This window comes from Mesoplodon bidens, assembly GCF_964165515.1.
Source record: "Mesoplodon bidens genome assembly, chromosome: 10".
Lineage (NCBI taxonomy): Eukaryota > Metazoa > Chordata > Mammalia > Artiodactyla > Ziphiidae > Mesoplodon > Mesoplodon bidens.
Genome location: NC_138172.1, coordinates 7,875,097 through 7,898,984, shown reverse-complemented (window position 1 = coordinate 7,898,984; position 23,888 = coordinate 7,875,097). Strand labels below are relative to the sequence as shown.

General features: G+C 38.7%; 1 protein-coding gene across 17 annotated transcripts in view; it reads left to right on the top strand.

Annotated features, from left to right (window-relative positions):
- Positions 1 to 23,888, top strand: part of SETD5 (SET domain containing 5) — an 83,764-nt gene that overhangs the window by 50,961 nt on the left and 8,915 nt on the right. For 11 of the 17 annotated variants that reach the window (XM_081245026.1, XM_081245029.1, XM_081245016.1 and 8 more), the window contains 11 exons: positions 679 to 827; positions 1,213 to 1,330; positions 2,428 to 2,537; positions 3,431 to 3,683; positions 4,058 to 4,141; positions 4,885 to 5,142; positions 5,834 to 6,154; positions 6,572 to 6,814; positions 11,959 to 12,088; positions 19,857 to 20,101; positions 23,098 to 23,154. In XM_081245026.1, coding sequence (XP_081101152.1) covers positions 679 to 827; positions 1,213 to 1,330; positions 2,428 to 2,537; positions 3,431 to 3,683; positions 4,058 to 4,141; positions 4,885 to 5,142; positions 5,834 to 6,154; positions 6,572 to 6,814; positions 11,959 to 12,088; positions 19,857 to 20,101; positions 23,098 to 23,154 — 1,968 coding nt within the window. The remainder of the gene's footprint in view (positions 1 to 678; positions 828 to 1,212; positions 1,331 to 2,427; positions 2,538 to 3,430; positions 3,684 to 4,057; positions 4,142 to 4,884; positions 5,143 to 5,833; positions 6,155 to 6,571; positions 6,815 to 11,958; positions 12,089 to 19,856; positions 20,102 to 23,097; positions 23,155 to 23,888) is intronic. The other 6 variants (XM_081245020.1, XM_081245019.1, XM_081245018.1 and 3 more) reach the window with 3 other exon arrangements.

Sequence of the window (23,888 nt, the reverse complement as noted above, 5' to 3'; positions counted from 1 at the left end):
ACAGGCTCTGGACGCACAGGCTCAGTGGCCATGGCTCACGAACCCAGCCGCTCCGCGGCATGTGGGATCCTCCCAGACCGGGGCATGAACCTATGTCCCCTGCATCGGCAGGCGGACTCTCAACCACTGCGCCACCAGAGAAGCCCTGTAGTTGAGATTTTAAGAACCCAGGAGAAGGACATATTTTGGAATTACTGTTTCTTTCAAATGGCCTTAGAATAACAAATTAGCCAGCTATTGAGCATCTTTAACTAAAAGCAAGTTACAGTAACTGGAAACTGTTCGGATACATGTTTTTAAACTACGTATCTTTATTAATTAAAAATAGATAAATTAGGATAGGAAATTTTATACAGCCGCAGTAGAATTATTAAGATTAATAGAAACCTAAGCTCTTAAATTACACATAGAGCCACTAAAATTTTAATCATATATTTTTCTTAGATTTTTTTTTTCTTGTCTTTGAGGATTGGGGGGGTGGCAGGTTCACTAGATGGAGCCTGTTTCCTAGAAATACTAAGGTTTTATCATATTTTAAAATGTCTGATCATCGAGCTAAGTAACATATACAAATAAAACCTAAAAATATTGGTGCCTTTTCCTCAATTAAGAAATATTTTAAATGTCTGCTAAGCTGCTGTTGATATTACCTAATGTTAATACTCTGATTTTATTCAGCTACAGTTGGGAAGAGTCACTCGTGTTCAGAAGCACCGGAAGATCCTGAGGGCTGCAAGAGATTTGGCTTTGGACACTCTTATAATAGAGTATCGAGGCAAAGTCATGTTACGGCAGCAATTTGAGGTCAATGGACATTTCTTCAAAAAGTAAGAGCATCATTCATTGAATAGTAAGGGCTAAAGTGGGCCTGGCTGAGCATATGGCTGTAAAAACCATCCTGGTTGATGGGATGCTCTTGGGGGAAAAGATTACAGCTCAGATAAGCTCATGCCTCTCTGCTATTTGTAGAGAAGTGCAAATAAACCTGCAAATTGTTTAACGTATAAAGTGGTGATGACTCCTTTCCAAGCGAAGCATTCCTTGCTTTGTGCTTATTCTTTAATCAGAAGCAGACAAGCATGTGATGTTTTCCAAGTGTAGGCGTTCCAAAGGACTACTGCTTCTTCTGTCAGCATATGCTTCATATTTGAAATCATGGGGTGGCCTTTTTATTTGTATTGAGAATTACAGGAATTTTAATTATATCCCTAGACCATACCCCTTTGTGCTCTTCTACTCAAAATTCAATGGTGTAGAGATGTGTGTGGATGCACGTACTTTCGGTAATGATGCTCGGTTCATCAGAAGATCATGTACACCAAATGCAGAGGTAAGATTTCTGCAGCAATTTCTCTTTGAATGGAAGCACCAAAAGGACAAGTCAACTGAAGAAGCAGTCTGAAAACTTCACCCAGATTAAGGTCTGTAGATAATGGTTGTGATCTTTCGTTGTAAGAGATGAAAGACAAAAGTAATGATGCATTTATTCTCACAGGATGGGGGCAAGGAATGGATTTTCTTTAGAGAAGGCAGAAATGGGAAAAAGCATGTTAGCATTTGCTAAAGAGAAAGAGGTAGACTGGATAAGAAGCCAATGAGGTTATATTAAAGAATTGCCATATAAAAGATTTTATCATTGGGCCAAAACGAAAGTGTGTGGTTGCAGTTTTTTAGATTTTAGCTAGTAGGATTATGAGAGAGATTCTAGACATTTCTAAAGTCCAGTATTTGGTGCATAATGAGTGCAACCACATCAAATGCAGCAAGAAAATCCACAGAGCTTTTCTTAGAGACTTAAGGAATTTTAATTTTCTGGTGCAACTGAAAACAGCTTTAAGATATAGAGCAGGGGCTTCCTGGTGGCACAGTGGTTAAGAATCCGCCTGCCAATGCAGGGGATACGGGTTCAAGCCCTGGTCTGGAAATATCCCACGTGTCGCAGAGCAACTAAGCCCGTGTGCCACAACTACTGAGCCTGGGCTCTAGAGCCCACAAGCTACAATTACTGAGCCCTTGTGCCACAACTACTGAAGCCTGTGTGCCTAGAGCCCGCGCTCTGCAACAAGAGAAGTCACTGCAGTGAAAGGCCCACGCACCGCAACAAAGAGTAGCCCCCACTTGCCACAACTAGAGAAAGCCCGCGCACAGAAACGAGGACCTAAGGCAGCCAAAAATAAATATAAATAAATAGATTTATTTTTAAAAAGTAGAGCAGACGCTGATTGCTAACATCTCAAGATTTCATTTATCTCAAGAGATATAAACTTTTAATTACTATATGATAGTTTCAAATGAAATGATGGAGTTAAATGACAGACTACCATAACTCTAAGTGAGGAGATATCATTTTGGTAAAAGGTTTTTTCCCTCTTATGGAGAGTTCCTGGTCTTTTTGATAAATCATAACCGTAAGCGTTGTTCACACAGGTGCGACACATGATTGCAGATGGGATGATTCACCTCTGTATCTATGCTGTGTCTGCCATCACCAAGGATGCTGAGGTCACCATAGCATTTGACTATGAGTACAGTAACTGGTAAGATTTCCACAACCTTTCCTAACATGAATTGCTTGTCTTACAGATTAAGCTATTCTGTTCAGTCTGCTTTTGTGCCTTGCCATTTGCTGCTTTTTTTTTTTTTTTTTAAACCTAATCTTTCCATGAGTAATGCATTTTCTGCCTAGAAATTGTGGAGGGAAAGACAGACTGAGGGTGTTTTTTTAAGAGACACAGCTACATAGTGTGATACTGCTTACCAGTCTTCTAACCAAGGGTGTTTTGGCCTATGCCTCTATGTAGCAAACATAACAAAAAGTGTATGTATGAAACACTCGTAGAAATTGCAGTAGCATCTATTGTTATGCACACAGCACTTGTACCAGGGATCATATAGAATGAGAATTTAAAGCTTTGCTCCATCCACTCAAGCCATGTAATGTAGCTGTATATGGCAATGCAGAAAAACAGATGGCAAGTCATAGGTGATTATGTGATGGGTTTTGTAAAATGGATGCTTTTCTCCCTTGGTCCATTAAGGCAAACGGGTTATGTGGCAATTGATGCAAGAAGAAAAGGTATTAATAATAAGTAGGGAATCAGTACATAAAAGTGAGGACATGGTGAAGGTAGACACGATAAGTATGGCCACTGCAGAGTCTGTCACTGATTCACTAAATAGCGTAGACAGTTGGGAGAATTGAATTTAGTGGGGACTTCCTTTCCACTGACCATATATAGGGGAAGTGTTGGGGTTATATAGAGAAACACAGAATATTGAAATTAGTTATAGGACTTTCTTAATGACTATTTACCTTGTTCAAAGATGAAACTAGAGGAAATTACTATACTAATATTTCAAGAGAATGAATGGATAATATAACTGATATTCAAGGGTACTGAAACAGGCACTTTTGGTTGTTTCTTTGGAGCAGTAATTATAAAGTGGACTGTGCATGTCACAAGGGGAACCGGAATTGCCCTATACAGAAAAGGAATCCCAGTGCTGCAGAACCGCCACTTCCACCTCCTCCAAGCCTACCCACCATCGGAGCAGAGACAAGACGTAGAAAAGCACGACGGAAAGAGCTAGAGATGGAGCAGCAGAATGAGGCTCCAGAAGAGGATAACAACCAGCAGCCAGAGCAAATTCCTGAGAAAGTAATTGTATCCAGTGACCATGAGGTAATCTCCCCTGGTCAGAGGATGTTGCTTTGGTGTTGATCCTCTTCAGATGAAGAGGATCCCAGGTTGCCACATGTTGTTTTATGTAGGGAATCTATATTAACACTTAATAACCTTCATATCAAGGTGGGTGTGCTTTCATTCATTATCTTTTTATTATTTTTTACAATGTCAAGAACATCTGTTCAGGTACTTATCAGGTTTCAGTCCAGTGAATGAGATTTATCATCTGTGTTTACCATGTAACCCCACATGAGTAACACTACAAAGCACTAGAAATTGTTTCTAGAGAGTTTTAAGCTACCAGCAAAAAAACAGGGATTGATTTTTCTTAGAGCTTAAGAATACAGCTGAATATTTCCTCTGTCTTAAAGGGAATAGACAATCCAGAAGAAAAAGCAGAAGAAGAGAAAGAAGAGATTACAGATGACCAGGAAAACCCAGCTCATAGCAAGAGGGTGAGTACCTTCTAACGTCATTTTGTTCCTGCTGACGCACGTTACCTATAGCATGTAAACCCCTTATATCATCTTATTTCTTCAATAAGTTACTATGCCATGACCTCTAGGTCACAGTGTGGGCTTTTTCTATAAAGTAGATTTTATTATGATTTTTTACACAGGCACACACACGTAGTTCTCTAGTGATTATTATCAGATGATGGTTTTAAGAGGTTTCTTACTAACTGTGTGATTTCCAAAAAACTGTCTTAATGGAACAAAATATCCTTAGGCTACTTACTCTAACTTAGGAATTTCCTAAGTTTGTGTGAATTTTGACATTTAAAAAACAAAACCTTCAGTCATATGGATTCAAAAATTCTGCTTTATGGCTGAAATCAGTCATGTTTATTTCTGTCCCTGAGAAGCTGTTTAAGAAAATCTGCTTGACTTTTTTTTTTTGAACTCTGAAAATGTAGAGAAAAATTGGTTTTGATAGCTATTTTTCTTTTGTATTAAAAAGTTTCAAAATAGCTGACCCTTTTTGAAAAGCTTGGGTTTGACCTTGCCTTTCTTTACAACTCTTTGCAGCATTTAAGGTGAAACATTTTTAGTTTTTATCTTATGTTCTCAAAGATATATATATTATCTTATTAGTATTTTCTATAAATGTCTATCAATTTCTGTTAATAATACTTCTGAAAAGCTGTTCCCTCCTCCTGGTTGAGGCTTCCTTCTATGTTAATGTTATTTCTTTCTAGACCCGGGAAGATAGGAAGGTTGAAGCCATCATGCATGCTTTTGAAAACTTAGAGAAAAGAAAGAAGCGGCGGGATCAGACCTTGGAACAGAGCAACTCTGACATAGAGATTACTACCACCACCTCAGAGACTCCTGTGGGAGAGGAGACCAAAACTGAAGCCCATGAATCTGAAGTTAGCAACCCTGCTTCAAACATTGCCGTCCCAAGCAACCCACAAAGTGTTGGAGTGAACACCCGGAGGTCTTCCCAAGCAGGGGTAAGATGAAAAGACTCCAGGTCTTAGTCAGTCTTTCTTTTGCTAATATCAGTTACCTATCTTTTGGAATGGTTAGTATCAGCATTTTCAGCTTTGCCCTATTTTGCAATAAATAAGGCTGTTTTCAGTCAGCTGATTTGTGGGATTCAAGGAGACAGAATTTGAATGACTAGATACTCTCAGACTAGAATGGGACTTTCTACAATTTCTGCCAGATATTGTTGGTGGTGAGTTCTTAAAAATCATGTGGTTTCTCTTCGGCTCTCTGTGTAGCACTGTCATGTACCTGACCTTTCATAGGATTCTCAGAATTAATTCTTCATTCCTTTTCCTACCTTAGCCATGGATTCTAAGCCTTAAGCTAAAACCTCAGTATCCGGGGAAGGAGACAAAGGAAGAATTACCTTCCCTGCTAAGAACCTAAAATTAGGTGGCTACTTTCAGCTGACTTTAGACCTATTTTATAAGTACTTATTAGAAAAAGAAGTAACTAACTGAGACATCTTCCTGTAGCCTTTTTAGCTGATTTAAATGTATAAATTTTATAAGGATTACATTTGAAATTAATGTTTTTAAACGCTCACTTTTTTCACCAGTAAACATTCAGAATGCTTAAAGTGAATAGGAAACTGGATAGAATGTTTGCTGATAAGAAATTTCTGGTAAGCAGATAACTTTGCTGTTGTTATAGGATGTTGCTGCCGAAAAACCAGTCCCCAAACCACCTCCAGCAAAGCCTTCTAGGCCCCGACCGAAGAGTCGAATTTCTCGGTACCGGACCAGTTCAGCCCAAAGACTAAAGCGTCAGAAGCAGGCCATTGCACAGCAGGCAGAGTTATCACAAGCTGCCTTGGAAGAGGGGGGAAATAACAGCTCAGTAACTCCTACTGAAGCTGGAAATGTAGACAGTTCAGGAGAAAACAGGCAATTAACAGGGTCTGACCCAACTGTGGTGTCAGTTACTGGATCCCATGTCAACCGTGCTGCATCTAAATACCCCAAAACCAAAAAGGTAAGTTACAAGTACATCTTCGTTAAGTGTAGTCTGCCAAAAGCTGTGGCTTAATAAAGTGAAAGGACCTGTAATCCCCAGGGGAAAAAATAATAATAATAATCTAAGAATTGTTAGATTGAAAGTTTTAGATAAAATGCTTAGACACATAGGGCTGAGGTCATCCTGCTACCTCACTTTTGTTCCCATAATTTTTAGGCAGAGTTTAAATTTCAGAGCTGAAATCATTCCTTCCATAGTGCTCATGGAGAGGGTGAAAGAAGATACCCTTGTGCTCTGAATGTGCGATTCATACTCTCTGCAGCTGCTATATCTACCTCTGTTTAGTTTCTAGATGAGGTTTGTGTTTGTGAGCTACACTGCTTCCTCTGGCTTTTGCATCTGCAGCATCAACTGATGGTCTCTTTTTTAACTTAGTATCTAGTTACAGAGTGGTTGAATGACAAAGCAGAGAAGCAAGAGTGCCCTGTTGAGTGCCCTTTACGTATCACCACGGACCCAACTGTACTGGCAACGACCCTGAACATGTTACCCGGTCTTATCCATTCCCCGTTAATTTGCACCACCCCCAAACACTACATTCGCTTTGGCTCACCCTTTATCCCTGAGAGGCGTCGAAGGCCGCTTCTGCCTGATGGCATGTTCAGCTCCTGTAAAAAGGTATGTCTGTGTTTACGCGGTTTTTTCTTTTAAGCTAGGATTCCAGTACTGGTGACAGATCTAACACGTTCTCTAGATAGCCACACTCTGCCCGTATGAGTTTATGAGTTAGTTGTTCAACCACAAATACTGACGCATCAAGAGTCAGTGAGACTAAGGTGGGATGTATACTAGATTTTTGGTGCTCAGTTTGTGAGTATTCACTGTTGTCTTTTCTGAGAGCCCTTGAGGTTACTGAGTTGAGAGCACATAGCAGTTGGTGACTGGGTAGGGAGGGGTGTTCTGTGTGTGCTCTTGTGATATTGGTTAACATGTCCATTTGTGATTATTGTGTGAGATTGGGCCCCAGGTACTCTAGAGCACTGTTGCACAAGTTGAAGAATGATTGAATTGTGTTTCGGATTAATTCAATCACTGTTATCATTTGACTGAGAGTAGAGGAAAAGTCCTGTTTACAACTGGCATAATTCCTGTTCCTTGATCAAATGACAAGTTGGACTGTTTATTCCCTAGTGATTATGGAACCCACTATAAAATTCTCTCTCTCTCTCTCTCCCTCTCTGCCTCTCTCTCGCTCTTCTCTAGATACATATTGTTTTTGGATCTAGTGACAGTAGTACTGGACGTTGTTTGTTTTTGGAATGCTCTTTCTTAATTCCCAGAAGCCCTGCATATTTTCCAGAGGTGTCTCTCAAAAATAGATCACTCCCTCAGACCTATAATGTCATTTTCGTGTTTCTAGAAGTATAGGACACCCTTTCATTTGGTCTTCCTTTGAGGTAGAGTCTGTTCCCTGGAACACCCTTTTCTCTTATCCTCAGATCTGGATTCAGGCTGCCTTCCTCAGTGTCTGCCATTGCCCTCCTCCACTGGCATCACGTACATGAGGATGCTGCATATAGATTATTTGATGTGATGAAGTCTCCAACTCCAGGCAGGTCTTCCCTGACTCCTCCAAACTTAAAGCTTTTCTCTTTTCCCAAAGAGCAGATACTATTTCTTGGGGGGAGGGGGCATAAAAGATGAGCCAAAGTGGTTGGGATATGGAGGGGAGGAGGGCAACAGGGATCTGCACACAAAGGAAGGGTACTACCACTGAATGAGCAGCATACACTGAAGAAAGTCTTCCTAATCTTACCTAAGTGTTTGAGTCACTTACTGGTTCATTGAGGGGAAATCAAGTAGAACAACTCCTAAAGAGAAATTTGACCATGAGATCTTTGCCAGAAGTGTTTGTGGATGATGGACTAACATAACTTTCAGGTGTCAGAAATGAAAACAGTGACAACTTTCTTAAGAAGAAAATAAGACTAGAAATTTGCCTAAGTGATAAAGGAAAGTTGGGTCTCTGGGGGTCTTTTATTATACCAAGTTACTTATCCTGGATCTTAGAAATTATCTGAGAAGGAAAAAAAAGTATTTGCCATTTAATGACCATTATGATTAACCTAATTCTGTAATAATTGGAGAAGGGCATTAACTGTGGTATGGCATGCAAAACTAATCTTCCTGTTACATTTAGCTCAGTCCCTCATTAAGAGTAACAGCTCAGAATCTTTAACTACATTTTCAGAGTAGTATTGAACAATTAGAGAAGCTGTAAATATGGTCTTTAGTTTGGAGGAACAAGTCAAGAGATGGTTTAATATATATATGAAATAAACTTTTTCCTTTTGTTGTGTCTTTGGCTAGACACAGTACTAGATTTCCTAGGATGTTAACTACTGAAGCATCTTACCAAGTCAGATAATAGAATTTCTTATTTTGGTCCTTTAAGAAGGGTGAACAATTATTAATACAGAGTAATAGTGAAGTCTGAATTGTAAATAGTAGGACTAGCCTCTTAAAATACCGCCTTGATCATTGTGATGCTGGGTTATAATCCTTCTATTCCCATCTTGCTTTTTTCCAAGTAGCAGAGTTCTGTGAAAATCGAAAATGTGTAGAAATATGACTTCAAATCTGATAGAAAATCCATTTCTTAGAGCTCTTTTTACCTGGTTATGGTTTAGGACTTATATCTGTATCTCATCTTTGTGTCTCCATTGGCAACAGTTAGAAATCCCACTTAACTCATGTCCGTGTTATATTCTCCACATGTATCTGACCATCCTTAGTCTTGTTTTATACAGGCTCTGCTCAGGCACTTTTATCTATTTGTGTCATGTTGGTCTTTCGGAAGAGTTCAGGCTATGTATGCTGACTTATATATCAAATTATCTTACTTAAATTGGGTCTTTTAAAATTAAGTTTTAATCACAGATTTAATAGTTGCTGTTAATGTATCAAGATTATATTACACAACAAGACTGTAACTTTTTATGGGACAAAATTAATGAAATTGGGCCTTATATAGAAATTGAACTCAGCTTTATCCTAGATGGTGAAGGAGAAGATTTTTTAGATTGGTTAGAAAGTACTCATATAGTACAGGACCTAAGAAGATTTCCATGATAAAACAATATTGTAATAAATTTCTGAAAATCCCTCAGAGAAGAATATAATTTAAACAGATAGATGAGGACAACTGTCGTCCTCCATGGGATTAGTTAGAACAGTGTACATTCTTAATAGGCTTACTCTTTCATATCTGATTAAAGGAGGTAAAAGCTTCATAAGTTTAAAACAGTATAAAGCTGCATGTGTACATTTGCACCCAGATTCTTAGAGTATTTGGCAGAATGTTTTATGATGTCTCTGTAGTTTCTAAATTAAATCGATTCACAGTTCTTAACTAGCATGTTATGGCATGTCTTTTGTTGGATTTTACTTCACTTGTTATTTTAGAATGGAAGCATTTATGACTGGCTAAAAAGCCTTTCGGTAGTATCCCTCCTTGCTGTCTCTAAATCTCTAAACTTACCTTGTAGGCATAATATGTGTGGGCATTTGGTCTCCCGTTCAGACTGAAAATGAAACACTGTGTTTTGCATTGATATTTCATGATGTGCACTGGAGGGTTGTTAATCTGTATATCTCTGTACATAGCACTGAAATTCAGTTGAACTAGTCCTCACTGAACATGTGTGCCCAGTACTGTGCTACAAGCTTTCTTCACACACACTGTCTCACCATTCATGATAACCCTGTGAGGCTGGGATTATTGCTTCAATTTACAGATCCAGAAGCTTTGGCTCAGAAACATTCAGTAACTTGCCCAGAGTTAGGCGTCTAGTAAGAGACACAGCCAAGTTTCAATCCAGGTCTTTGGACCCTAAAACCCAAATTAATTCCTTTCTCTTTCCCCATCGTAATGAGACTCTTTAAGACATTTCTGTTGCCCATCTCTGAGCTTCCTAAAAATCTCTTCAACACAGACTTTCAGGGAAGGGAGAAATGTTCTTTTGACCTTAATAACTGTAGCTAGAACTTGGGGAGAGGGGTTGTCTAAAGTTAATTTATTATCTATAGGGGTGATTGGAATTTGTTAGATACAAATAGCTGTTCATGTTCCTTGTTTACAGGCCCTGAAATATTGTATAGACATACATATAGGGCCAGGGAGGAATGGGTTTGATCATGTTGCTGTGTTCGACCTTAAGCTAACCAAAGCAGCTTTTTATTCCTTAGAATGCCCTTGTCCTGGTTTTACTTTCCCTTTTTGTAGTCATCAGATCCAGAGCATAAGTTCTTTTATGGGTGCATCTATTTGACACTGGAAATATAAGAAATTGACTTCTCTAGGAAGAAAGCACAGTGACCCCAAATGAGTCCTGTCATCTGCTCTGATGAAAAACTTGTATGTACTAAGGTATCTATAACAAAGGATTTTCACTCTTTTTGGCCTCCTGGCCTTATTTTCCCCATCTGTACAATGAATGCATTAGACAAGGTAACTTCTGAGGTCTCTTCTATGTAAGGAGCTATGGTTCTGACAGTTTTCATCTTTATATCAATATTCTGTATGTAGGAGAGTTAGTTCATTCTTGGTCTTGTTTTGGCTTTCAGAGGCCTGACAAATCCTAAAATGCTGATGTGATTCAATAGATGTTGAGCTGTCTTTCTTAGATACTTACTCACTCTTTACCTCCTCATATTCATAATTTTATTCTGCTTTCATTTGGCAGACCACATGGTCTGGTTTCCTCACATTACTTCCTAAGTTTCTAAGAGGGTAAATCTATTAGAATTTCTCTCGTTGGTAAAGAGAATATTTACTTACCTGTAATATTGGTTCTCTAAAGGTGTAAAGTTATAATCACCTTTGCTCTTCCTATTCGGGATAGGGTCTGACTCAGAAATTGATGTTTATCAAAATTCGATCTGTCTTATGTCAGGGCAGGAGAGCCACAGAGTAGTGAGCAACCTACAACTGTGTATCTTAAGAGAACACAATTACAGGTAAGAAATTTTCTCTCTTCCACTGGATGCATAATCTTATTATGCTAATCTCTGCAGGCTTACTTTCTGACCAAAATCTGTTTCCATCATTTTTGATTCCATTATTCACTACAAAAATGACTGATTAGAGAGCTCTTTTTTACTTTTTTGCCTTTTTGATTTCTGCAGAAGGTCATTTATTCTGGAGATGATTTGTATTATTCATGCATAATTTAACCAAACTACTTAACAAGGAGGGAAAACTCAGAGGATATTCTGAGAGTAGTAGACTTTCTGGAAGCATTTCGGTACTTGTAGTGAAGAGCTGTTTATCCTCATCCAAAGTTTTCCTGTGAATCTTTTCTATTCTTCAGATACGCCCAACACAGGGCAGACAACGCTTAAGAGATCTTTTATCTTCCTTCTATGCACTTATTTTATGTGCTAGTTTCGTCCTGTGTGATCGGAGTCTCTCTTAAATAAATGCTAAGATTTCTTCCTTATCTTTTCCCATTTATCCCATTCTAAGCAATATGAAAAGTTAATAGTAATCTTTTTTTTTTTTTGGTTTGGGCTTTTTTATGGGACTTCATTATGTGTAATCTAGGTTTTCTCAATTATGCCCCATAAAAGGAATTGATGGGGCACTATCCTAAAATGCTGAAACACAAGACAAAAACTACTTGACTGTGGACCCAAATGAATGCATTGTATTGCATCTCTCACCAGTTGATACGTAATGACCTGGTTAATGCATTTAAAATAGGTGACCTAAATAGTTTTAAATGATTATTGATAATTCCCTGGTTCTTTTCCCATTATAGCGCTGGATAAAGCAAGCCTTGGAAGAAGGGATGACCCAGACATCATCTGTACCCCAAGAGACTAGAACTCAGCACCTATACCAAAGTAATGAGAATAGTAATTCTTCTAGTATCTGCAAAGACAATGCAGGTATGTATGGCAGACTTTTCTGAATACATGAGCAATGATTATTTTGGGTCTACATAAAAAATTTCACTGAGTACTTTAAAAAGTCTGATACAAAAAAAAGAAATAGCATTGTTCTCTAAATAGTTACTTTACATCTGTCTTTACAGAGGAAGAGAGAGATCTCAAGTCAGGGATCAGTATTCCCAGGACGACAAAGAAGGAACTAGACAGTGTACAGATAACAGCAGAAATGGTTAAAAAAAGGTTAGATACATTTAAAGTAGTAAGTTTAGGAAATCTATATCCATATTTATAAGAGGGGAAGTAAGCAAGAAAGATGCGGGGCACTATTCAGGAAAGAATCAAAATCGTAGGTGATTGAGTTGGGTGGGACTTGGTTGAAGGGGGCAGGGGATGAGTGAAGTAAATGAGAAATTACTATGAATTGGTTGTTTTCAAACTGGAGGGTCATGTAAAATCATCTGGCCCACTGGTTTTCCAGTGACTCTTGCAGGGGTTTTAATTGAATTGCAGTTGAAAGCACTGGTGTATGGACTTGATACCAACTTAACTTATTTTGGGATAGTCTTATTACCGAAGTTTCTCTTGGCCAGTATTACCTTAATTGAAAAGTTCTGTGTGATTCCTCTTAGTTTATTTATCTCTAAATTAATTTTGTGAATATTATGTAGTCAAAACAAAATACCAAAATAAATAAGATGCTAAAAGTCACGTAGTAGTATTTCAGATTTTCATAAAAACCACTTCTTTGTTTCTATTCATTGTCTGAGTAAATATGAACTTGAATTAAATAAAGAGATTTGTACTAGTAATATCTGCTTTATATTAAAACTTTGTGTAATACTGTATGGGGGAAAAATAGGCTACTAAAAATAGATTTTTTTAAAATTATTGACTTTGTTTTTCTGTCCCTAGATTGGATTATACCTTGTAAGTTATCGCATGTGTAACCTCAGGATAATAAGATCCCAGTGTAGAACATCTGGAAGATAAATGATACCATGTATTTAAAATATATTATTCTCTTCACCAAAGATTAGGGAGATTTACTCAAACCAGGTTAACGTAAAGAAATGCTGGTAACAGATTTCCATCAATATTATCGATTTATTGGCAGCTTTTACAGTACGGTGAGAGTATAACTGAACTGAAATCTTCTATCTAGTATACACACATATGTATGTGTATGGGGGGGGTGGTGTGTGTGTGTGTGTGTGTCTGTGTGTGTGTGTGTTTGAGGTTGGGAAAGGGAGGCTGTATTAGCAATTCATGTCCTGACTGGCAAAGACTCATAGGGAAAGTGCCTTTGTTATTCTGTGCCCTGGTTGGAATGGAATTAGGACTGTTAGTCACCAACCTTTATTGAACTTCTGTCGTCTCTAGCAGTGAGAAACATTCAAAGGACACACCTTGCCCTTCAGGAACAACGTAAACACGAAAATATTTAATTACAACCAAGCAGGGCTTCCCTGGTGGCGCAGTGGTTGAGAGTCAGCCTGCCGATGCAGGGGACACAAGTTCATGCCCCGGTCCAGGAAGATCCCACATGCCGTGGAGCTTCTAGGCCCGTGAGCCATGGCCGCTGAACCTGGGCGTCTGGAGCCTGTGCTCCGCAATGGGAGAGGCCACAACAGTGAGGCCCGTGTACTGCCAAAAAAAAAAAAAAACAAGCAGTATTCACATAAGTGACTTGGTATGTTGCTACAAGTTAGTGTAAATCCTGAGGAATTCTTTTTATTTGTTGCTTTGGTTTCTGTTTTTTGCTTCTCAAAAAGATCAAGAAAATATTAATCAAAAAAGGGATACAAATTGGTGTAGTAGAAAGAATCCAACAGACCTGAGTTTGAAGACCATCTCTACCCTTTACTAACTATATGATGTTGGGCAAGTTATAAAGTTATCTCTGAGCCTCATCTGTGAAACGGGTATAGTAATACCTGCTTTGTAGAGCTAATATGAGATTAAATTAAGGTACATAAATTACCGTATCAGACCCTTAATAGGAATTATTATTGTCATTATCTACAGATTTCTTGTCGAGCATTTATGGAACATTTACAGAAATTAGTCATATACTAGGATACATTAAAGATTCTAAGTTCCTAGAAGCTAAAGTTGTATGGAAATAAATGGTATTACTCTTCAGGCAGGGCAGGACATAATGTTCATTATTTGTAAATGATGTGGATATCTATCTAGGAGAGCCTAAACAATCATTTGAAAAAATTAACAGGAGTTCAGTAAAACTGCTGGATATGCAAAAATTAATACCATTTGTGTACCAAGAAAATGAAGAAAAAATTTTTCATTGCCGAACTTAACAAAACTGAGAAACTGCCTAGGAATAATGGTAGGGAAATGTAAAACAAATCATTACTGAGAAATATTTTTTTAAGTCTTGAGGAAATGAAGGGAACTCCCATACTGATTAATGGAAAGAAGAAATACAATGAGTCAGTTTCTTTCCTGGCTTCAGATAGTTTCCATCAAACTAGTTTGGGGGTTTGATTAAATGATCTTGGAAGTTTGTCATAAAAAGTAAACACGAAAATAAGAAAAAATTGAAAAAGTAATGACAGAGAAGTACTTTACCTAGAAGTGTAAAACTAACTTCTAATATGAGTCTAGAAGCTGGTAATTAAATTAGTACAGGTGCAATAATGGATGTATATATGGAACAGAATAGCCAGAAGCAGGCCTTATGTAAGTGAAAGATTTGGTAAATTATTCTGGAATTTTTACTTGCATGGGGGATGGGAAAGACTTAGATCTTTGCCAAAGTAAATTCTATGTGCATTCAGTGTTTTGGGTTTTGTTTTGTTTTGTTTTGTTTTTTTGCGGTACGCAGGCCTCTCACTGTTGTGGCCTCTCCCGTTGCGGAGCACAGGCTCCGGATGCGCAGGTTCAGCGGCCATGGCTCACCGGCCCAGCCGCTCCGTGGCATGTGGGATCCTCCCAGACCGGGGCACGAACCCGTGTCCCCTGCATCAGCAGGCGGACTCTCAACCACCGCACCACCAGGGAAGCCCCCATGTTTTTAAATTAAAGTTAAATAAACAATGTTTCTATGTCCTTAGTTCTCTGAATTAATAGAGGACAAAAATATTGGGAGAAAGGATTTGCAATAAAAATGACAGGGAAGTAATATCCCTACTAGCAATTTGGTAAGATTTATCATGCATTTTATTTTATTTTATTTTATTTTTTATTTTTTTGGCTGCGTTGGGTCTTTGTTGCTGCGCACAGGCTTTTCTCTAGTTGCGGCAAGCGGGAGCTACCCTTCCTTGCAGTGCACGGTTTCTCATTGCAGTGGCTTCTCTTGTTGCAGAGCACAGGCTCTAGGCATGCGGGCTCAGTAGTTGTGGCTCACGGGCTCTAGAGCGCAGGCTCAGTAGTTGTGGCGCACAGGTTTAGTTGCTCGGCGGCATGTGGGATCTCCCCGGACCAGGGCTCAAACCTGTGTCCCCTGCATTGGCAGGTGGATTCTTAACCACTGCACCACCAGGGAAGTCCCTGTCATGCTTTTTAAAAATTCATTCCTTAACCTAGTAGTTGTTGTTCTAGGTACTTGTTCTCTAGAAATAGGTGAGGACCAAAATTTTTATACAAAGTGTTAGTCATGGAATTATTAATAATTGCAAACACATGCAGGATAAAAACAACCTGGGTTTCAACAAATAAAGAAATGTTAGAATTTGTGGTTTATCTTCTATTACACATACTTTTGGTGGAATACTATACAGTAGCATTAAAATTTTTACTCAATTTATTTTATCAAATTAACCTCCAAAAAACAGCACAGTACTACTTTTGAATTACATTTCACTGATCTGAATCTTGAATCTGTAAGAATATTAAAAGAATAGTATATTATGGCGAAATAAAATTTTTCCGTGGAATGTAAAGGTGGTTCAGTATTTGAAATTTTATTCATACAGTTTATTAGCCAGCCAGATGGAGAAGGGGGAGTGACAGCACAGTAACTGTGCATTTAATTATAAATCTAATGAAATAACATTCTGAATGAGTTTTTACTTTACCTCTCTCTGAAAACAATTGCCAGTTATGTTTCATGGTGAAAACTAGTTAAACTTCTAAATTGGTTATCAGCTTATCCCAGTATTACCATTCTTATTTAACAACATCTAGAATTGTTATCCAAACTGATTACCAAAAAGAAAATCTATGAGATAAAGAGGATGTATTTGTTGCCATTGTATACAAATAATATGCTGCTCTACCTAGAAAAGCCAAGAGAATTAACTGAAAAACTGGTAGAGATCAATAGGGTACCTGGGTACAGAAATATGTAAGCATTTTCTTACATGTTAGCAATAACATTTAGGTAATACACAGGGAGAAATACATCCAGTTCACAGTGGTAACAGAAAATAGTGAACACTGGAGAATAAACCTAATTAGAAATGTGGCAGATCTATAATGAAGAGGAATATAAGGAATTCCTTGGCAGTCCAGTGGTTAGAACTCCATGCTCTCACAGCTGAGGGCCTGGGTTCAATACCTAGTCACGGAACTAAGATCCCACAAGCTGCGCAGTGCAGCCAAAATAATAATAATAATAATGAGGAGGAGGAATATAAATGAAGGCATGAGTAGCTAAAAGATCGTGCCACAGTGCTCAGTTAGAATTCTCTACAAATTACTCATGAATTTAATACAACCCCAATCAGCCTTGGGGAGGGGGTAGTATCAGCATAGTGTTTGTTAGTTTGTTTTGTTTTAAAGTTGTTTGTTTGTTTGTTTGTTTGTTTTTTCTTTCTGCGGTATGCGGGCCTCTCACTCTTGTGGCCTCTCCCGTTGCGGAGCACAGGCTCCGGATGCGCAGGCCCAGCGGCCATAGCTCACGGGCCCAGCCGCTCCGCGGCATATGGGATCCTCCCAGACCGGGGCACGAACCCGTATCCCCTGCATCGGCAGGCGGACTCTCAACCACTGCGCCACCAGGGAGGCCCTGTTTGTTTGTTTTTTGATGTGGACCATTTTTAAAGTCTTTATTCAATTTGTTACAATATTGTTTCTGCTCCATGTTTTTTTTTTTGGCCATGAGGCATGTAGGATCCCAGCTCCCTGACCAGGGATCGAACCCGCACCCTCTGCATTAGAAGGCAAAGTCCCAACCACTGGACTGCCAGGGAAGTCCCAGTATCAGCATAGTTGACAAATGATTTCTACAGTTCATTGACATGAACAAGTATGTTAGAATAGGCAAAATATTTTGGAGAGCTAGAGTAGAATAACTGGAATTGCCCAAACAATTTTACTAAAAAGTGTACAGAATAACATTCAGAACTAAACCCAGTATCTAGTCGGATAAATGTCGTATTTCAAATCAATAGAGAAATATGATTATTCTATAATTACAAAAGAATTTGGAAGAATATGCTAGCCATTTGGCATGTGAAAAGGATAGAACATACTAGTACCGAATCTACTATATGTTCTGAGTTGAATTCAAAAACTAAATATGGAGATAAAGGGAAAATAGGTCAGTATTTTTATAGTCTTGGGGTGGGGTGACAAAAACATGACATCAGAGGCAGAAAATAAAGAAAATGGTTGATACATTTGACTAAATATATAGAACATTGTATAGCTAAAGACTATTAATAAAATTAAAATATAATTGTAACATTTTTGTCATTGTAATGGAAGGATTTTTACTGTGTATTTCTGATTGAAAATAGTAGGTTATTGTCCAGTGTGATTTAGACAGGGTGAGTAAGGACATGTCAGGAAAGAGTTCTTGATGAAAATACACCAGCATATTAACAATGAATTAATTTGTGGATATGATTTCAAGTTATGTATGTGTTTCAGTACGTGGGTGTTTGTTTAGATAACCTTGGGAATTATTTGAGTAAAGGTAAAAAACCATAAAAGATAGATCTAGCCACATGAAATTTGATAGCTGTGTATGGCAAAAAGAAGAAAAATGAAACTTGAAAAAAACAATTTTGTAAATATAGTGCTATTCGTAGAAAAAAGTCGGCAGATTACCACTGGCCCATAAACCTCATAAGGGCAGGTGTCAGGTCTCTTGTTGAATATATCACAATAAGTACTCAGTAAATATATTTGAAATGAATGACCTTTAAGTTGATTTTGGGGGTGGGAGAGTTCATCTGAACTTTATAACTTCTATAATCAACTTTATCACTTACATAATTGCCTTTAGTAGTTACAGCATTGGACCTAGCAGTATAGCAGTCTTTTGAAAGATTCACTGTTTAAGACTCTCAAAATATATAAACCTGTAAGTCATGAATCACATGTTTGTTTGTTTATACCTAGGCACTTTTCAAAAGGAGAAAAGAAAAATGAGTATCTGGAACAGAAGGAAAATAGAAATATACTTCTAATCTAGGAAAATTTTTATATATATGAAAGGAAAAATATGTATCTCCAGTGTTCTTTGCTTTTATTTCTTGTCTCTGCTTCAACCTCTGCTGCCCTAGTCCAAGCCTCATAACTCTTTCTGTTTACTCCATTAACTCCAAATAGTTTCCCAGTGTCCATTCTCATCCTAACCATTGCTACCAGGAGAATCTTTCTCAAGCACAGCTCCGATTACTGTCCGAAAACTTTTCCTCAAAGACTTGGGGTAAATGTCACTCCTTCCACCAAGCCTTGGGGGTATAATTTAATCTAATGATTAAGAATGTAGATGGGAACCAGGTGACCTAGTCTTTCTCTCTTTATACATCAAATTCCTTTTCTGTAAAGTGGGGATAATAATAGTACTGGGTTTATAGAGTTACTCAAATTACATCTGATAATTCACATAAAGCACGTAGTATATAGTGCCTGGTGTGTAATAAGCACTTAAGCTTTTTTTTTTTTTTTTACTAACACATAGCAGTATGATCACCTCTGTTGAGGTTCTTAAACTTCTATTACAAGTTTTATATATGTCTTCTTTTTCTTACACATTTGTAAACCCATTTAAAATAGAATACATGATAACCGTTTTCCCCCACTTACCTAGTTCAGTGGTTTCCATATTGTAGGCATTAAGTAAATGAATAGCTTTGAACTGTAAACGAATAAAAATAGATTTTTCCTTTGAGAAAGTGAGATAGGTGCATTGGCCTGAGTGGTCAGTAAAATTTATAGCATATTAACTTCCTTTCTAAGTGGAACTAAGAAGTGTACAGTAGAAAGTAGGATATTCCAATCAGAAAAAGAGTACCACCCTAGTTTTTGAAAATGATTGGGAGAAGTTTCTGTAGAAATGATTTCACACTTTGAAGCAGTCTAAAACTAGGGGCTCAACAAGGATCAAGTAATCATGTGTAACTCTTCCCTACTAAAGCAGAATATTACATAAAGAGCTGCTAAAGAATGGCAAAAATATATAAAAGCTTGAAACTGAGCTGGTGACATGGCAATTCAGTAGAGGGTGATTTTAGCAAAGAGACACAGATTTGAGATTTTCAGAAATTCAATGTGAAAAAACTAAATTTATATTTTCCACTACAAGAGATGAAATTAGCTCCAGGGATTAGTTATCAGAAGGGTCAAATTCATCTGGTGATTTTCTGGGAGGTAGAGAGTTCTGAGAATTACTTTTAAGTGTGACAATTAAAAAGTCTTTGGGCTTTTGGTTTGATTGCAGGAGATAACAATGGGATGAGGCAAAAGTGGAGTTACCAGCCATTGTGGGCTAGAGATTAATAATGGCTTCACTGTGAAGCAGCCCTTTAGGATGTAATTTCAGACCTCTCATCCAAGCTTTGTTATTTCACAGACTTGTTGAGCCCATTAAAGAAATGGAAATCTCGCTATCTGATGGAGCAGAATGTTACCAAGTTACTGCGGCCTCTTTCTCCAGTCACACCACCCCCTCCCAATCCAGGCTCAAAGAGCCCCCAGCTGACCACACCTGGCCCATCTCACCCAGAAGAGGAGTGTCGAAATGGATACAGCCTCATGTTCTCACCAGTCACGTCTCTTACTACTGCTAGTCGCTGCAATACTCCTCTGCAATTTGAGGTGATTTGGGTTTGGTTGTTGGGAGTGCTGAATATGAAAATCATTATTTGCACCTCCTCATTTCAAATACATCACTCCAAATGTTTCTTTACCATGTTCTTCGCCCATCTTAGCAAGAGAATGGGAAACCTCAGGGTCATTGTGACCTATTACCTGGTAGCCTCTCATCTTGGCAGTCCCCATACTTCCCAGAATAGGAATAGTGCTCCCACAGGTGACACTCATCTTATCTTTTGCATGCAGTTCATCAACCTCCATTACTTTAGGTGATAATCATGCTAGATCTTTATCTTTACTGTGTACCTTGGTTCAAATAGGCCTCTAGCTGCTTAGTAACCATTAATGACACCTGCCTGAGATGAGAGCTCAGGTTATACTGATTGGTTGTGCCTCCATTTCTAGGCCTTTAAATAAGTGAAGTGTCTTTGTTATTTTGCATTCTCGTGTGCCTAAGTAAACAGATTTAGAAAGCACTGAGGTATGGTTTATGGCAATTTAGGGTTTTTTTTCATGCCCAGGTTACTTTCCCTTCTCGTCATGTGTTAGGAATGAGAAGTAGAAAGAGCCTAGCAACATGCATTTATAAGAACCAGATTTATTACACTCGCTCTCTGGTCAGCTGTTTCAAAAAGTTACTTCTGAATTGCTTTAGTATTCAAGTTTGAGTGACGGCAGCTTTACTGAATAGAATCCGTGTGCGTGCGTTAAAAAAAAAAAACTCATCTATCGCATGTTGCTTTGGTTTATAATTAAATTAAACAGACACTATCTATTCCTCCTCAGAAAAATTTGTTCTGATGACTAAACACTCAGCTCTGACCCTACCTTGCACTTTTCCAGATGTGTTCTTTGATAAAGGTGAATGTTCTAATCAGTGCCATCCTACCTATTCAGTTTTTATGAGAGCATGGAGATTAAAAACACCTGAACCTTTAAATGGCTAGGCTAACTCAGAAAGAGGAAACTTAGCAACCTTGAAAGTAAGAGGCAGCTGTATTCTGTACCTAAACTCGACCATATTAACTTTTGGAGCAAACCTTTTTGAGAAGGCGAACAGAACCTTCTGGTTACATTTGATTTCTAGGGAAGTTACCCTTTACCAAATTCCCTGTGGCGTTCTTTTTAGTCAGATAGCAAAACAGCTGATATGGGCCTTACTAACTTTACTTGGATCTAATTGCAGTTGATTTTTCATTTCGCAGCCAAAGTTTGATGGTAAAATTTCGTGAGAGGACGTTCTCACTGGGAGGCAGTAGATTCTAGGAGTAGAATTTCATACTTTATTATAATTAACGCTTTATTATAATTAAATGTGAAATTAGAAGGTGGGTTGCCATCTAGAACAGCCGGGTTTAGCACTCGGTGTATTTCCTATCCCTTGCAGCGTTTTGGATAACTGAGAAATTCTATGCAAATGTAAGGTGGTTTTATTTTCTATTTTTTTAAATCAGAGATCATTTTAGTGATGCACAGTCTAAGCATAATGTTAGAATACCAGGAGGGAAAGAAAATATAATACATCAAGTAGCCGATCCTTTTAAAAATTCAGTGCATGTTTTCACTGTTTTAGTCTCGTGATTTAACTAAGAAAATTTGGCCTTTTTCATCAATTCAGAAAACAGATTTCATCATCCCGACCATCTTTATCACCATTCTAATTGCTATACTCTTTCCTATATTCTAGTATGGGGAGGTGGAGAGCCTTATTTCCATCCAAGACTATGACACACAGAAATAGCAGAAAGGTGTCACAAGTAAAGATCAGCTTGGTTGGGGGAAGAATATTTTTGAAAGGAGCAAAGTGAGAAATGCTAAGGGAATGAGTTGAAAAGACATGTAGTAGAAGAGAAACAAGATCATGAGGAAAGGGAAGCATCAAAAAAAAAAGAGTGAAAGCAACATTGGGAGGGCAAGTTTAATGAACCCCTCCTTTCCAGCAGAATAACCCTTCCCTTGTCTTCCTGCCTGGAGAGCCATACCCCACTATCCATCTCACACATACTACCACCCCACCAAATAAAGCGAACACCAGTACCCCTGCTCTGCTGAAGCAGCCACCCAGGCCACAGCTGTCCAGAGCCTGTGATATTAGAGGCCCTCCCCTACCTTGCCCCTGAATCCTTGTCATAGCTACCACTGTCATTCTCTGCTTTTTACCCTTCATACCTTCCCATCTGAACTTAACTGCCCAGTTCCTGTTTCATACGGGAGAGCTGCCTCACGCAAAAGCTGCCCTAACGGTAGCCCTGTTTAGGACCCTGTTTACACGGGAAGTGTACACATCTGCCTTTTTTTTTTTTCTTTTTTCCCTCTATTCCTCAAAGTACAGTGGATTTTAATATCAGAGAAGAACCTTAGTGGGGGTGGTCAGATCCAGTTGGATTATGTTAAGAACCATCTAGCCTATGAGCTAGAGAATCCATCAATCATAACTTCTGCAACGGTCATTCAAGAGGAACTGGCCATTTCCCTAGCCCTTTCAGCCCCCAACATGCTAAGCAGTTTCCCTGGGTAATGGTGGCAGGCCTGAGTCACACAGGAGAATTGAGGAAATGTGACATTCAGAAGAGGGTGTGGGGTGAAGAGAAAAGGTGCCCCTAAGCAGGAGGAATGAGTGGTAGGGTGCCCCTCAATAACAAGTACTGTAGGAAATCTCATCTAACATAGAAAGACATTTACTGTAATAGTGTAAAATCTTACCAATTTAACTCTTGGTATCTGCTTGAGATGTTTACTTACAGCATGATACATAACCAGTTTATCCTTAAATGCTTTCAAAGACGCCAGGAAGCATTTTAACAAGTCATTCTGTCCATCGAGATGAATTCTGCATTTGAACATTTCCCTTGTGCCTTCTTACCCTTCTCCCTGCCCCACCCCCACCCCCCAAAATTTGTGGCTAACCATCTATGCTTGCTTTTTTTTGCTTTATTTTTTGTTTGTTTTGTTTTGCTTCTTTGAGTAGATGAATAACAAGATGCTTTTCCCTCCTCTAGAACATATCCTCCCCTGAGAGTTCCCCTGCGAATAGGCCCGAGTCCCTGTCACCCGAGGTAGTTATCACACCATCTCAATCACACTTGGAGGCTGAGAGTGAGTGTGCATGAGTGTGCTCCTGCCTGTGTGGGGAGGGCTGGGGGATCTGAGTGAATGGGGTGATGGGCTGGAGGGTGGCCGATTGGTCACTGTAAGTTGAATGAATCTTCCCATGTGTGCCTGTGGTTACTCAGAACTCTCAATGTAGATGGAGGAAAATGAAGTAGTTGTGTGAGTGTGTGTGTGTGTGTGTGTGTGTGTGTGTGTGTGTGTGTGTGTGTGTGTGTGAGATGGGTTTGTTTTTGTTGTTTTTGGGGGGGTGGGGGGAAGGGTATGGCTGAAGAGTTTTCTTAAAGAATAGAATCTAGAAATCAAGTTTAAAGGAGCTGAAGATGTGGTGGGAACCTTGTTAAAGAAAGTCTTACAGTGTGTTTGTTAAACAAGGAAGGTTATATCAACAGTTGGTAGGAGCTGTTTTTTGATCTTTATTATCTTGGGCTGATAAAGGAGCAGCTTATATTGGAAAAGTTAGGCAGTGATTTATGCCTTATTCCCGGGTTAATCTGACAGCTGTTTAACTGGATGTTTTGAGCTTTGGTTGATAGATTAAGCAGCTTCTTTAGAAAGGGAGAGTCATGCCTCTCAGCTTAAGTCAGCCCATGGCTTCTGTGACTCAGGGCTCCATTCTGCAGTGGTTGGGAAATGGTTGCTGTACAAATGGTACCTCTTAGAATATCAAATCCTACTGCTA